Consider the following 12,114-nt stretch of genomic DNA (forward strand, 5'->3'; position numbering starts at 1 on the left):
AAGAGTAGAATTGACTGTTCTCTCAGGTTTGGTTTAAGAATACTAAAAGTATCCTTCTGTCACATTACATGGGTGGACTAGATGACCCATTAGATAGAGGTCTTTTCTGATGCAAATTATGCTGTAAGTCTGTGTATGTCAAATTTGGCTTTTCTTATGGGTAACCAACAGCATTCCACAAAGCAATTAAACAGATTCAACCGTTTTCCTTCAAAAGTGTTCAGACCTCTTATATTTAGCAACATGGTATTAGCATATTTAAATATTTCTTTCTTGCACCAGCCTCCCATGTTTCTTTGTCTATTACTTAAACATGTTCCAGGATTTTGCAGATAATGTTGAAACATTTAATTGATATTTAAACTGACTGTTGTAATTGAAGATATCAGTAGAGCACTAGAAACTTCAAGGAATGACTGTGTTTTTTATCTCTACATAAAGATGTTGGATTTAGTAAAATTGTGAGCTAACTGAGGTAATATTTCAATTCCAAATTTTATAGACACAAAATGATCTGATAAATATACACATTACCTTTCCAAATGAGCCCTTAGGGCTAAATTCCCACTTAGAATTGACAAAAGAACTTGGCTTCAAGACAGAAGTTAGAATACTTTACTTAAATTCTTTTGGATTAATGAAAATAGAGGCATTGGAACAGTATTGTTTCCTGGTTTTTCTTTAACAGGATGAAATCATTCAACGTCTTACCTCATTCTTTCATTTTGTGATTTTTGTCAGCTTCAGCACACTTCAACTAACTTTCTTATTAGCAAGAGTACATTTTCTTAAGACATGCACTGTGTATATGTTACATGCAGGCACATGTGTGCATGTTCTATATAACCTTGACAATTAACATTTGTTTGTAAAAAAGCTTTACACATAATTCCAGGTAATATATAGTGCTTCTACTACTGAATAGTTGTTGTGCCTTATTTAAATCTTAAGGTTTTAGGCTTCCACAATGATTTCTAAAAGTTGTGCTTCAGTCTTCAGTGCTTCATCAGCGGTGGTCATTTCAAAAATAGTATAACTAATCTGTATTTCCTTGAATACAAAACACTACTGAGCAAAGCACCTTTCTCAGAAAGAGAATCTGTGGAGGGCCTGTTAAACAATAGATTGAAATTTCCATGATTAGGGTGAGTCAGAATTCAGAAATGGAAAAAATCTATTATCTGCTCTTATCTGCCTCCTGGGATCTTGTATGACTTTCTAGTTCTTTGACTAGTCGAGTTTTAAATGTTACAGGCAAAAGGGATTAATATCTCTTCTTCACAAAATTATGTCATAAGCTAATATCTGACCATTTTAGCGTTCCTGAAGTTCAGCCTAAATTTCTCTTCTAGTAAGAGCACCTAGTAATAGTCGTCCCAGACTGTGAACACCTTTTAAAATACTTGTAGAGATCTATCAATCACTAAAAAGATTTCAGGATTGGCTGGTGCTCAATTGTTTGGGATTATGGGTCTGAAAATTCTTCGTATTTTTGTTGCATTGCATTTCATCCAAAGATCTAAACAGCATTACAAACATTAACCCTCAATGCTTGTCAGGTAGTTAAGAAGTATTTTCTTCTTTGAGTAGTGTCCTTGTGGGTGCGCCACTGTATGTGTGTGTGATGAGAGATTTTAGGTAGCTGTGTCTGTTCAGCCCACACATGCACTTTCCTTTCCTTGTGCTCTGCTTCGAGGCCATCCAGTGCTGTATGGGTGAACCGCTCTCAGTTCCTTCTCAACCGCTCTCTGCCTAAGACTGAGTGAGTAGCAGTTCGGTTTACTTACCTCATGTTCCATTATAGTTGATAGTGTTTAGCTTTATACATTCTTATAGCATTTCTATTTATTTTTGTAACATTTCTAAAGCTTCCGTTTTTACTTTTCCAGAACAAAAAAAAAAGATTTTTTTCTCTGTTTTCCCTCCTTCCCCCACCCCTTTTTCCTTTTGGGGATCACCCCCCACAAGGGACATGCTTGGCTCCCCTGGGTTTAAATGGTGCCTCTTATGTAGGGAGGCAAGACTGGTTATTGTCAGACAATCTTGCTGCGTCTGGAGACTCAGAGAGGCTCACATTCCCAGAAATGCACCGTCTGCCAGCAATTGAAGGCTAGATCCTGACAGAACCGGAAGTTGAAATTCCTCCTTGTGGAGGATGCTCTTCAACCGGCATCTGACCCCAGTCCTGAATCCCCTCTGTGGCAAAGATCATCCCTGGAACCGTCTCCTTCTAGGGAGCGAGAGACGAGGAGAAAATTGTCTGATTCCCCTTGCAAAGCCTCCCAAAAGAGGACTACAAGCCCTCAGATTGAGCTCCTGACCAGCCAGAGGAGATCCTCAGTGTGATCAGTCACTGTGGCACTGGTGGCTCCGAAACATGGTTCCCAGAAGACACGGACCTTGGGGTACGAGTTCTGCCATAATGCGTAAAGACCTGAAGGGCACAGGCTCTGAAGCAGCAGCACTGCCTACCAAAGATAAGAACAGAGCCCATATTGCCTCTGCAAAATCAGTACCAACAAAGAAATCCTTGGCAGTGACTTACTCGAAGCAATTCTATGGCCACCCTCTCATAAAAGATGGTCTGTACTGGCAACCCGGGATGGGATGAATTGCAATGACAGTACAATAGGAATTTCCCTGTTTTAGGGATCTCATGATCACGGAGATGCCAGAGTCCTCACTACTCGATACTGGGCTTCTGGTACCGAGCATGTCCCGCTCTCCAGAATCACCAGTGGCACTGGGGTGTTCACCTCCAGGTTTCCTGTCAGTCTCGCCCTATTCCAGTGAAGAATCAGACAGTGACCAAGACAACAATCTCTCTGGCCTCAAACCATGCCCCCCATCATTACAACGGCTGCCTATGCTCCGATCCCCAACCTACCCGTGGGTGCCACCACCCATGCCTTTTTCTCCACCCCAGTGGCTGTATTGAGACCTGTGAAGCACAATACTTCTCAGGCATGTAGTGTTTCCTACTGAGAGTCTACTAGACGATCTCTGGCAGCCTCTGTATCCAGAGCCCCAGAACTTCGGGGAAACGTTTCAGGAGTAGGAGGCCAGACTAGAAGAGGAGACTACACCACCAATAAATATCTTCTCCTCACCAGATGAGGTGGTAATGCCCTCTCTGACATCACTGGCCGATGATTTCAAGCTTTTCCAGGATCTCACTGAGAGAGTTGCTGACACACTGCAAATTCCTCTTGAAGATGTGAAAGACACCCACCACAAATTGCTGAACATACTGCACACCACCAAGAACTGCCCTACCAATCAATGAGGTGCTTTTAGATCCTGCCAAGGTTATCTGGCAGACATCAGCCTCCATTATGCCATCATATAAAAGGGCTGACAAAGAAGTACTACGTGCCCCCCAAAGAGGCAGATTTTCTTTTTACACACCCTCAGCCTAACTCTATTGTCACGGATGCTGTTAATTTGCATGGAAAGCAACACCATGCTAAACCAACCCTGTATGATAGAGACTGGAAAAGGATAGACTTATTTGGAGGAAGGCATACTCCTCTGCAACTCTGCAGGATTTTAAACTACCACGCCTTAATGGCAAAGTACAACCATATGAATTATGGGAAACTCAACGCCTTTATTGATCACATGCCAGAAGCACAACAAGAACAGTTTAAAGCCATCATCCATGAGGGCCAGCTGGTAGCGAGAACAGTGCTACAGACTGCACTGGGCACCATGGATAAAGCAGCCCGCTCAGTTTCAACCGTGGTGGTAATGAGGCGGGCTTTGTGGTTGCACTTCTCAGACCTGCTGAAAGAAGTACCGTCACAGTTGAGGACCTCCCTTTCAAGGGGTCCAGACTCTTTGCTAACAAGACTAACACATCACTTCACACTTCAAAGGATTCCAGAACCATGCTATATTCTCTAGGAATCTGCACACTGGGACAAAAAAGAAAATTCAGTTCAAGCCATCTCATAGATCTGACCACTCCAGTTCCCACCCATGTCGGTGATACTATGAGCCACAATGGAAGAGACTTAGAATACAAAACAGGAAACCATCAGCCTCCCAATCCTCCACATCTCAGCCCTTGACCTCAAAACACAAGTTTTGACTTTTTGGTTGAGGCCTCGAGTAAACACTCCTTAAAACAGCTGCAACACATAGACCTTCCACATCCCTTGGGATGTCACTTAGTTCTCTTCCTCTGTAATTGGGAAAACATCATTTCAGAGAGATGGGTTTTGGAGATCATTTACAAGCGTTACTCAATCTACTTTACCCCTCTTCCTCTTACCCATCTTCCCTCCCCATCTCGCTTCAGAAACCCTTGTCATGAGAGACTGTTGCATCAAGAAATAGATCACCTGCTGTGCCCAGGGGCCGTAGAACCAGTCCCTGTTCACCTCAGAGGCAAAACTTTTATTTCAGATATTTCCTGAGCCCCAAGAGAAAAGGAGGTTGGAGACCCATATTAGATCTAAGAGCATTAAACAAATATGTGAAGGTGCAAAGTTTCAAGATGATCACACTAGCAGCTGCTGTTCTGTCTCTGGAGCAGGCAGAGTGGTTCTCGGCCTTTGACCTATAGGATACCTACTTCCACATCTCAATCCTACTGTCCCATGGAAGGTTCCTCTGATTTACCTTTGGGCAGGATCACTACCAGTGCAGAGTACTTCCATTCAGCCTCTTGTCCACACGCTAGGTATTCTCCTAGGTCCTCTCCGTTATAGCAATGCATCTATGAATGTTCGGTATTGTCATTTATCCATTTCTGGATGACTGCCTTCTCAAGGCTCATTCCTTCGAAGAAGACTCCCTACAAGCCACCCAAAGGATTATGGACATATTTTCACAACTGGGTCTGCAACTTGATACCCAGAAATTGACCTTGACTCCAGTACAGCATTTGGAGTTTATAGGGGCCGAACTCAACACAGTGCATGTGAGAGTGTTCCTCTCATGGCACAGATTCAACACCCTGACTTGTCTCAGAGACAGTTGAGGCAGCATGCAAACATCAACCAGAAATTGCCTCCAGCTTCTCGGACACGTCACAAATGTGCATGTCACCATCTCACACCCAACTACACATTAGACGTCTACTGACATGGCTCAGATCTGTTTACACTCCAAAAAGGACAGGCTAAACAAACTACAGTTGATACCCTCCATGGTCAAACACTTCCTGAAATGGTGGAAAGACCCATCCAGCGTCTCTGCAGGGATCCCATTCATGGAACCCCAACCAGCACTGATTCTAACAGACACCTCTCTGACAGGCTGGGAGCCCACCTAAACCAACACAGGGTTCAGGGCAAATGGTTCCACATCGAAGCTGTGGGTACACCTGAGCCTTTTGGAATTAAGAGCTGTCAGAAATGCCTGTGCACACTTTCTCCCATTCGTCATAGATACTCACATGAAAATCATGACAGACAACATAGCGTACATGCTTACATAAATCAACAAGGAGATGCTAGATCACCCTCCCTTTGCACAGAAACATTCAAACTCTGGAATTGGTGCATCCACCACAAGGTACTCATATCAGCCGTTCATTTGCCAGGGGTACAAAATATAACAGCACACTGTCTCAGCTGAAATTTCTCCCATGACCACAAATGGGAAATTAACCCAGTAGTGTTCCACAACATATTCAGTTGATGGGGAACCCCAACAATAGGCCTGTTTGTACTTACCAGAACAAGAAATGTTCCCGCTACTGCTCCAGAGCTGGAGTGCCAAAACAATTGTAGGAGATGCTTTCCTCCTTCAGTGGTATAAGAGTTGTACTGATTTTCACCCCCCTCTTCCTCCAGTTCACCCCCTGCCAAGACCAGGGTGGTATCCAAACCTGACACAGCTAGCAATGTGTCCTCCAATTCCTCTGCAGTCCATTCCTCATCTACTCTCCCTAAAACAATGGATAGATCTATCACCCCAACTTACAGATCCTCCAGCTTGAGGCCTGGCTCCATCATGGTTCCAACACACAGAGAGCTGCTGCATCAAAGAGGTGAAGGAGGTGTTACTACACAGTAGGAAATCGACAACTCATCGCGCTTACCTGCAAAAGTGGACCTGAAATGATTCCAGATTTGGTGCAGTTCAAACCAAGTTTCTCTGACATCTTGCTGCCTCCCTTTGATCTTAGACCAGGAGTGGGCAATGATTTTTGCAGAGGGGCCACTCCACGAATTCTGGTAAGTCGTTGCAGGCCTTGACCACTTCTGGCTTCCAGTCACATGATCAGAAGCAGGAAGTTCGGGAAGCGACCAGCCCGAGAAACTAAGCTGCCCGACGCTCTAGTTACCTTGGTAACTGGAGCATTGGGCAGCTTAGTGATTCTCAGCCGGTCACTTCCTGAACTTTCTGCTTTCTGGCCACGTGACTGGAAGCCGGAAGTTCAGGTAGCGACCAGCCGAGAAACTAAGCTGCCCGACATTTCAGTTACCTTGGCAGCTGGCGTGTCGGGCAGCTTAGTGATTCTCGGCCAGTCGCTTCCCGAACTTTCTGCTACTGGTCATGTAGCCGGAAGTTTGGATAGCGACTGGCCAAAAGCTGCCCGACACTCCAGGGTAGCGCTCCTGCATGGTGGGCCAGACAAAAACGTTAGAGGGGCCACATGTGGACTTTGGGCTGCATTTTGCCCACCCCTGTCTTACACTATATACTAGATCTGAAAAGGTCTGGTCTCTCTTCGCTCACTCAAAGTACAAGTGTTCGCCGCTCCAACAATATAAAATTTCCTCAAAGGCATGGGAAACCTCTTCCCACATACCAGATACCCTACTCCAACTTGGACGCTCAGTCTAGTTCTAAAGACCCTAACTAGACCACTCTTTGAACCTCTGACCCTTCTGACCACTAAGTCTCTTCTATACTTGTAAGTGAAGACCACATTTCTAGTGGCCATCACCTCAGCATGACGAATAGGGGGTAATAGCAGTGATGATGGCACACCCAGCCTTCATGGTCTTCTTTAAAGACAGTCACTCTGAGGCCGCACCCAAAGTTACCCCCTAAGGTGGGCCTCGTCCTTCCACAAGAACCAAGTCATCCACCCCTCCACCTTTTTCCCAAAACCGTACCACAATACCACATAAGCTTGACATTAGGAGAACCGTAGCATTATATTTGGACACAAGATAAGGATTTAGGAAATTTCCTAACTCTTCCTCTCCTTTGCAGTCAGATCCAAGGTCTTCACAATATCAACTCAAATGGGTCTCGAACTGCATTAACTATTGTTATCATGTCTGTAACCTGCTACCTCCATCAAGAATTGGCACACAGTCCACAAGATCCGTTTCCACCTCGGTCATATTTGTTAAAGGTGTTCCCATCTCAGAAATCTGCAGGGCAGCAACATGGGCCTCTGCTTATTCTTTGGCGCAACATTATGCAATTACTTGAGACCTGGTTTCCGATGCTAGGCTTCCGGCTGCACAGTGTTATCAATAATAGACTCCACTCCCAAGCTCCACCCCTGTAAGAGATGCTGCTGTGAAGTCAACTTCCGTGTAGCACCCATAGGGACACTGCTTGAAGAAGAAGAGGAAATTACTCACCTTGTGCAGTAACAATGGTTCTTCGAGATGTGTGTCCCTAGGGTGCTGCACGACCCACCTTCCTCAACTCTACTTCGGAGTTCTCAACAAAGATGCTCTGCGGTAGAGAAGGAACTGAGGGTGTTTTGCCTCCACCGCGCTAGATAGCCTGAAGGGAGAACACATCTGCAGTCTGAATGGGCACTGCTATCTAAAATCTCCAGTCAGAGGCGCAGGAGTGCAGACACACCTACAGTGGAGCACCCAAAGGGAGAGACATCTCAAAGAACTATTGCTACTGCACAAGGTGAGTAACTTCATCTTCCCCATTTTACAGATGGGGAAACTGAACAGTTAAGTGACTTGCCTGAGGTCATACAGCAAATCAGTGGCAGAGCCAAGAATGGAACCTGAACTATTTCCAGTCCGGTGCTCTAACCACTGCACAGCATCCCTCCCTTAGGTAACTTTCTAATGTTGGTAATGTTTGTACCTAGTTTATATGATGACGTAAAATTATATGTGGTAATTGAAAGGTAATGGACCAAGTATGATTTGGCTTACAATGGCACTTGAGCCCCTAAATCAGCTAGGCCTATCTGAAAATTTTATTCAGCAAGTCCATTAAGGATGTACAGATGGATGTACAGCTAGTTACAGGGGTATTAATATTTTGGTCAGTCTTGAGATTCTAGTTTTCTAAATGGTTCAGAGCTAGGCAGATTGGAAATTGATCAACTGTTCAAGAAAGGGAAGATATTGAGTTACTTAAGAGTTTCTAACAACATGATAGAAGCCTCTGAAAAAGCTGAGGTTTTTTTGTCCTCTCTGCAGTTGGTGAAATACTTATAATGGGGTTATTTACGAAGAGAATTTGGCCTGCAAAATGGAAAGTGACTTTATAGGAGAAAAAAATTTCTTGGCTCCAGTACAGGCCAGATTCTGCCCTCACTGTGCAAGCGAAGCTCCCACTGAAATAAATGGGGGCTGTGCACATCCAAGAATGGAACATGACTTTAAGAACTTGTTGCTGCTAGTGAGGAAGCATGCTTCTCTGTCATGCTCCTTATGCTGAGTATGTAAGGGCCTAAATGAACTCAGTGTGCTATATTTCATTCTGATGAAGTTGCTTTTCTTATATCAATTGTAAGTAAAGTAAGTCACACTGAGAGCTAGACAAAACTGGAAATACATTATCTGGAATCAGAAGATGGGACAGAGTGGGTAGAATCTAAAACTTTCAAAAATTAAGACCTGAGTGTTGGAAAAAAATGGGCAGGAGGTTTATAGCATTTTATTAATGTTTTGACAGTGTTACTCAGAATTCAGGTGGGACAAACAATACTAATGCAATCTGAAACTTGGTGTTCAGGCAGCAGACACTGTTCCATTTCGCAAAATATCCTATTCATTGTGCACATAAAATGCCAAGAAATCAATGGATGATAGCTTTAAAGCAACATAAACTGATCACATTTTTAAAAATTTTCTTCAGTCATCTTTTAAATCTTCTGCTGTTTTTGTCTGAATTATTTAATCAAGTAGTCAGTACATAATTGAAAAAATCAAGTATTCGCAAACTATAAAGGACCATACTTACTGTGTGTTAGTTGACTGACTGACCTGTGTGTGTTCTGTTCGCCAAATGTCAGTATGTACCTTAAGCTTCAGAAATCAAAAGGCATAAACTTTTGAAACTTCCATAAACTTGGAATTGTCCATAGTTTGTCTTAAATGTTCTATTTTCTGTTGATCACAAGGGAAGGAAATACAATCAAGAGAGGACAAAACTCGGAAGGGCAGAATGTCAAATGAAATCTAGTTTAATTTATGCTGTTTTAATCTGCTTGTGCCAGAGCTCAAATTTTCTTTTATTAGCACCCATCGTAGACAACGATTGCAAGATTTTGATGTTAAAGCCTAAATTGTGGGTAGAACACATGAGCACAGGATTTCCTACTGCCATTTTATAATAACCTTATGGCATTATTTAATAGTGCTTATCCTTTACGAAAACACTATTTGTCACAGTTGACTGAAAAACATTTTCTTAAAAGGCTTCTAAGCTACTCCACTCTTGCAGTTGAGACAAACTGAATCCAGGACAAATGTAGGGTTGCGTTTTTTGTGTAAAATAGTCTGTCTGAAACCAAATTCAAAGTGTTTTTTAGATGCCTGCTAAGAAAAATTGCAGTCACAAATCTGAAATTTCATATTGCTTAGGGCTAAAGTGAGACTCAAAGCTATGACTTAGCCCTATCTTATGCAGTACTTCTTGTGGCACACTGGTATGAATTAAGTCAAATTCATGCTGAGTATATAATATTTTGTAAGCTGCATTTCAGATCCTATAACAAGTCTTAGTGTGATTGGAAAGAGCCCTGGATGAAATCAGTTGGTCTCTTCACCAAAGTGTAAAAGTGAAGAATAACTTGCCCAGGAAAATTGTGGAATCTCAGTCATTGGAGGTTTTTAAGAGCACGTTAGAAAAACACCTATCATGGATGGTAAATAATACTTAGTCCTGCCTTGAGTGCTGGGGACTGGAGTAGAAGACCTCTCAAGGTCCCTTTCAGTCCTAGAATTCTATGATTTTATGAGCCTTCTGCCACCTGCTCATCTGTAGGGTCGGTTCTGACTGTCTAGCCTGTCCTATTGTTTTTTCCTGCTGTTGGAGTGATGGAAGAGAATACACGTGCTTACCAGCCCACCTCAGGAGGATTTGGAGCTCTCTCTTGTCCATCTTAGATCTCTTTTGGGTGGTTATATCCTTTTTACCTTCAAGCCTCAATCGCAGCCTGGTTTTGTTTTGGCAGGGAACCTTAATTTTGGCTGCTGCTTCCTGAAGCAGAAGCAGCCATACTTTGCTCCTTGGCAGCCAGTGCTGCATTCCAACTGAGCTAATTGCTGCTTGTGTTCCAAGCAATGGAGAGACTTTCTTTCCTAGAAACAGGAAGAAAAGTAGATTTGTATGGTATTTTCAATCCTGCCCCTGAATGCGTTCTTTCTAGAAAATGGCATGGCATTTAGAGTCCGGTGTAAGATTGTAAAGCTGTCTTATGTTCTTCTTACTGGTTTACTGACTAACAATTCTGCTTTGTAAATTATTAATTTGTGTTATGGTAATGCCTTGGCATCTCATTCAAGAATCAGGACCCATTGTTCTAGGTGCTGTACAGACTAAAACAGTCACTGCCCCAGAGAGTTCACATTTCATGTCAAACAGGATGCAATAGGTGGATAAAGAGACATTGTGAACTTGTTTAAAATGGAAATAATGTACTGAGCTCCTTTGTAAAGTGTTTTGAGATCAGTGAATGAAAAGTGCTACGTGAGATGGGAGTGTTTCATTATTAATATAAAATATTAATAGTAAAAACACTTCTAATTCTCAAGCACATGGATAACTATAGGAAATGCTACAACTTTGTTGCTGGAAGAAATGTCTCTCTCAAAAATAGGTTGTTTGCCATAAGCATCAGTTGATGAGCTAAGACTTTCCAAGTTATTTACGTAGTTGTGTCTGCAAATGTTTTTGTCAAGAAAACTGTACTTGCTGGGCATTACTTCACTTTTCTTTACTTTTAACTTCTGTAGTAAAACAGTGTGAACTCCTATCTCTTCTGCTGTTCCTAACAACTAATTCCTTACTAATTCAATTCCCCTTTCTTCTTTTTCTTGCTCGCTGGCACTGCACAGATCCATTCTCTGCTGCTGTTGATGCTGTTGATGATGCCATTCCAAGCCTAAATCCTTTCCTCACAAAAACTAATGATGCTGTTCATCTATCTGTTGTATCTTCTGATGTATCTACTTTCAGCAGTAGGACACCCACCCATGAAATATTTGTTGGTAAAGTACCTTTTAGCTAAATACCTGCTTTAAGATATTTCAGAAATTGGATTTTTTTTTAAGCAAGTAGATTTTTTTCCAGAAACAATCTCAAATCTATATTCTAGTTTTGATTATTGGTGTGGGCTCACTATTTTATTTTAGAAGTAGATGTACTAAAGTTATCATAACTTATTAAAATCACTGCTTAGTTTATATAAGTAGTCACATGATTGCTGACAGACAATAAAGAAGTTGTAGTTGAGGTATTCTTGCTCAAGTATGCTTATGTAATAAAGGGCTCTGAAAGAAGTATATTAAATATCATATTTCATAAAATTCATAGGCGCATAAGAATGAGAATGAATGAAAATGTCACTTTTGTTTTCTTTGGAGGCATGGAGTTTTTCTTTTTAAATTGTGGTGATAACATTAATATTGACATCACTGATCTAAAATATCTTGTTACTGTAATGACTTTTTAAAATTCTTCTTCACCCAGTGGGCAGGTACTAGTATACCATATAAATCACCTTTTATAACTTTGTTAAACACACACACACGCAGCACTGTAGACAAAACATCAGGGCCAGCATGTTAAAAATCCTCCTAAAACTTGTGTTAGGGAATGTACATAGTATTTGGATTATTTCTCAGTGTGAAGAATTGTGAGTTAATTTTTATTGTTTTAAATGAGTTAAGACTAGTTACATGCCAACTTTGGTTTTTTAGAGCAAAGCTATGTCTG

The 12,114-nt window shown here is 42.0% G+C and overlaps 1 protein-coding gene across 4 annotated transcripts in view; it reads left to right on the top strand.

Moving 5' to 3' along the window:
* PICALM (phosphatidylinositol binding clathrin assembly protein) overlaps positions 1 to 12,114 on the top strand; it is a 125,379-nt gene that overhangs the window by 72,826 nt on the left and 40,439 nt on the right. The window contains exon 13 of one of the 4 annotated variants that reach the window (XM_067568757.1): positions 11,235 to 11,387. The exons of the other annotated variants lie outside the window; for them this stretch is intronic. Within the exon in view, the coding sequence (XP_067424858.1) occupies positions 11,235 to 11,387 (153 nt within the window). The remainder of the gene's footprint in view (positions 1 to 11,234; positions 11,388 to 12,114) is intronic. 4 annotated transcript variants of the gene reach the window in all.

Source organism: Emydura macquarii, unplaced genomic scaffold, assembly GCF_026122565.2.
Source record: "Emydura macquarii macquarii isolate MOO-44397 ecotype Brisbane River unplaced genomic scaffold, CSIRO-AGI_Emac_v2 contig_318, whole genome shotgun sequence".
NCBI lineage: Eukaryota > Metazoa > Chordata > Testudines > Chelidae > Emydura > Emydura macquarii.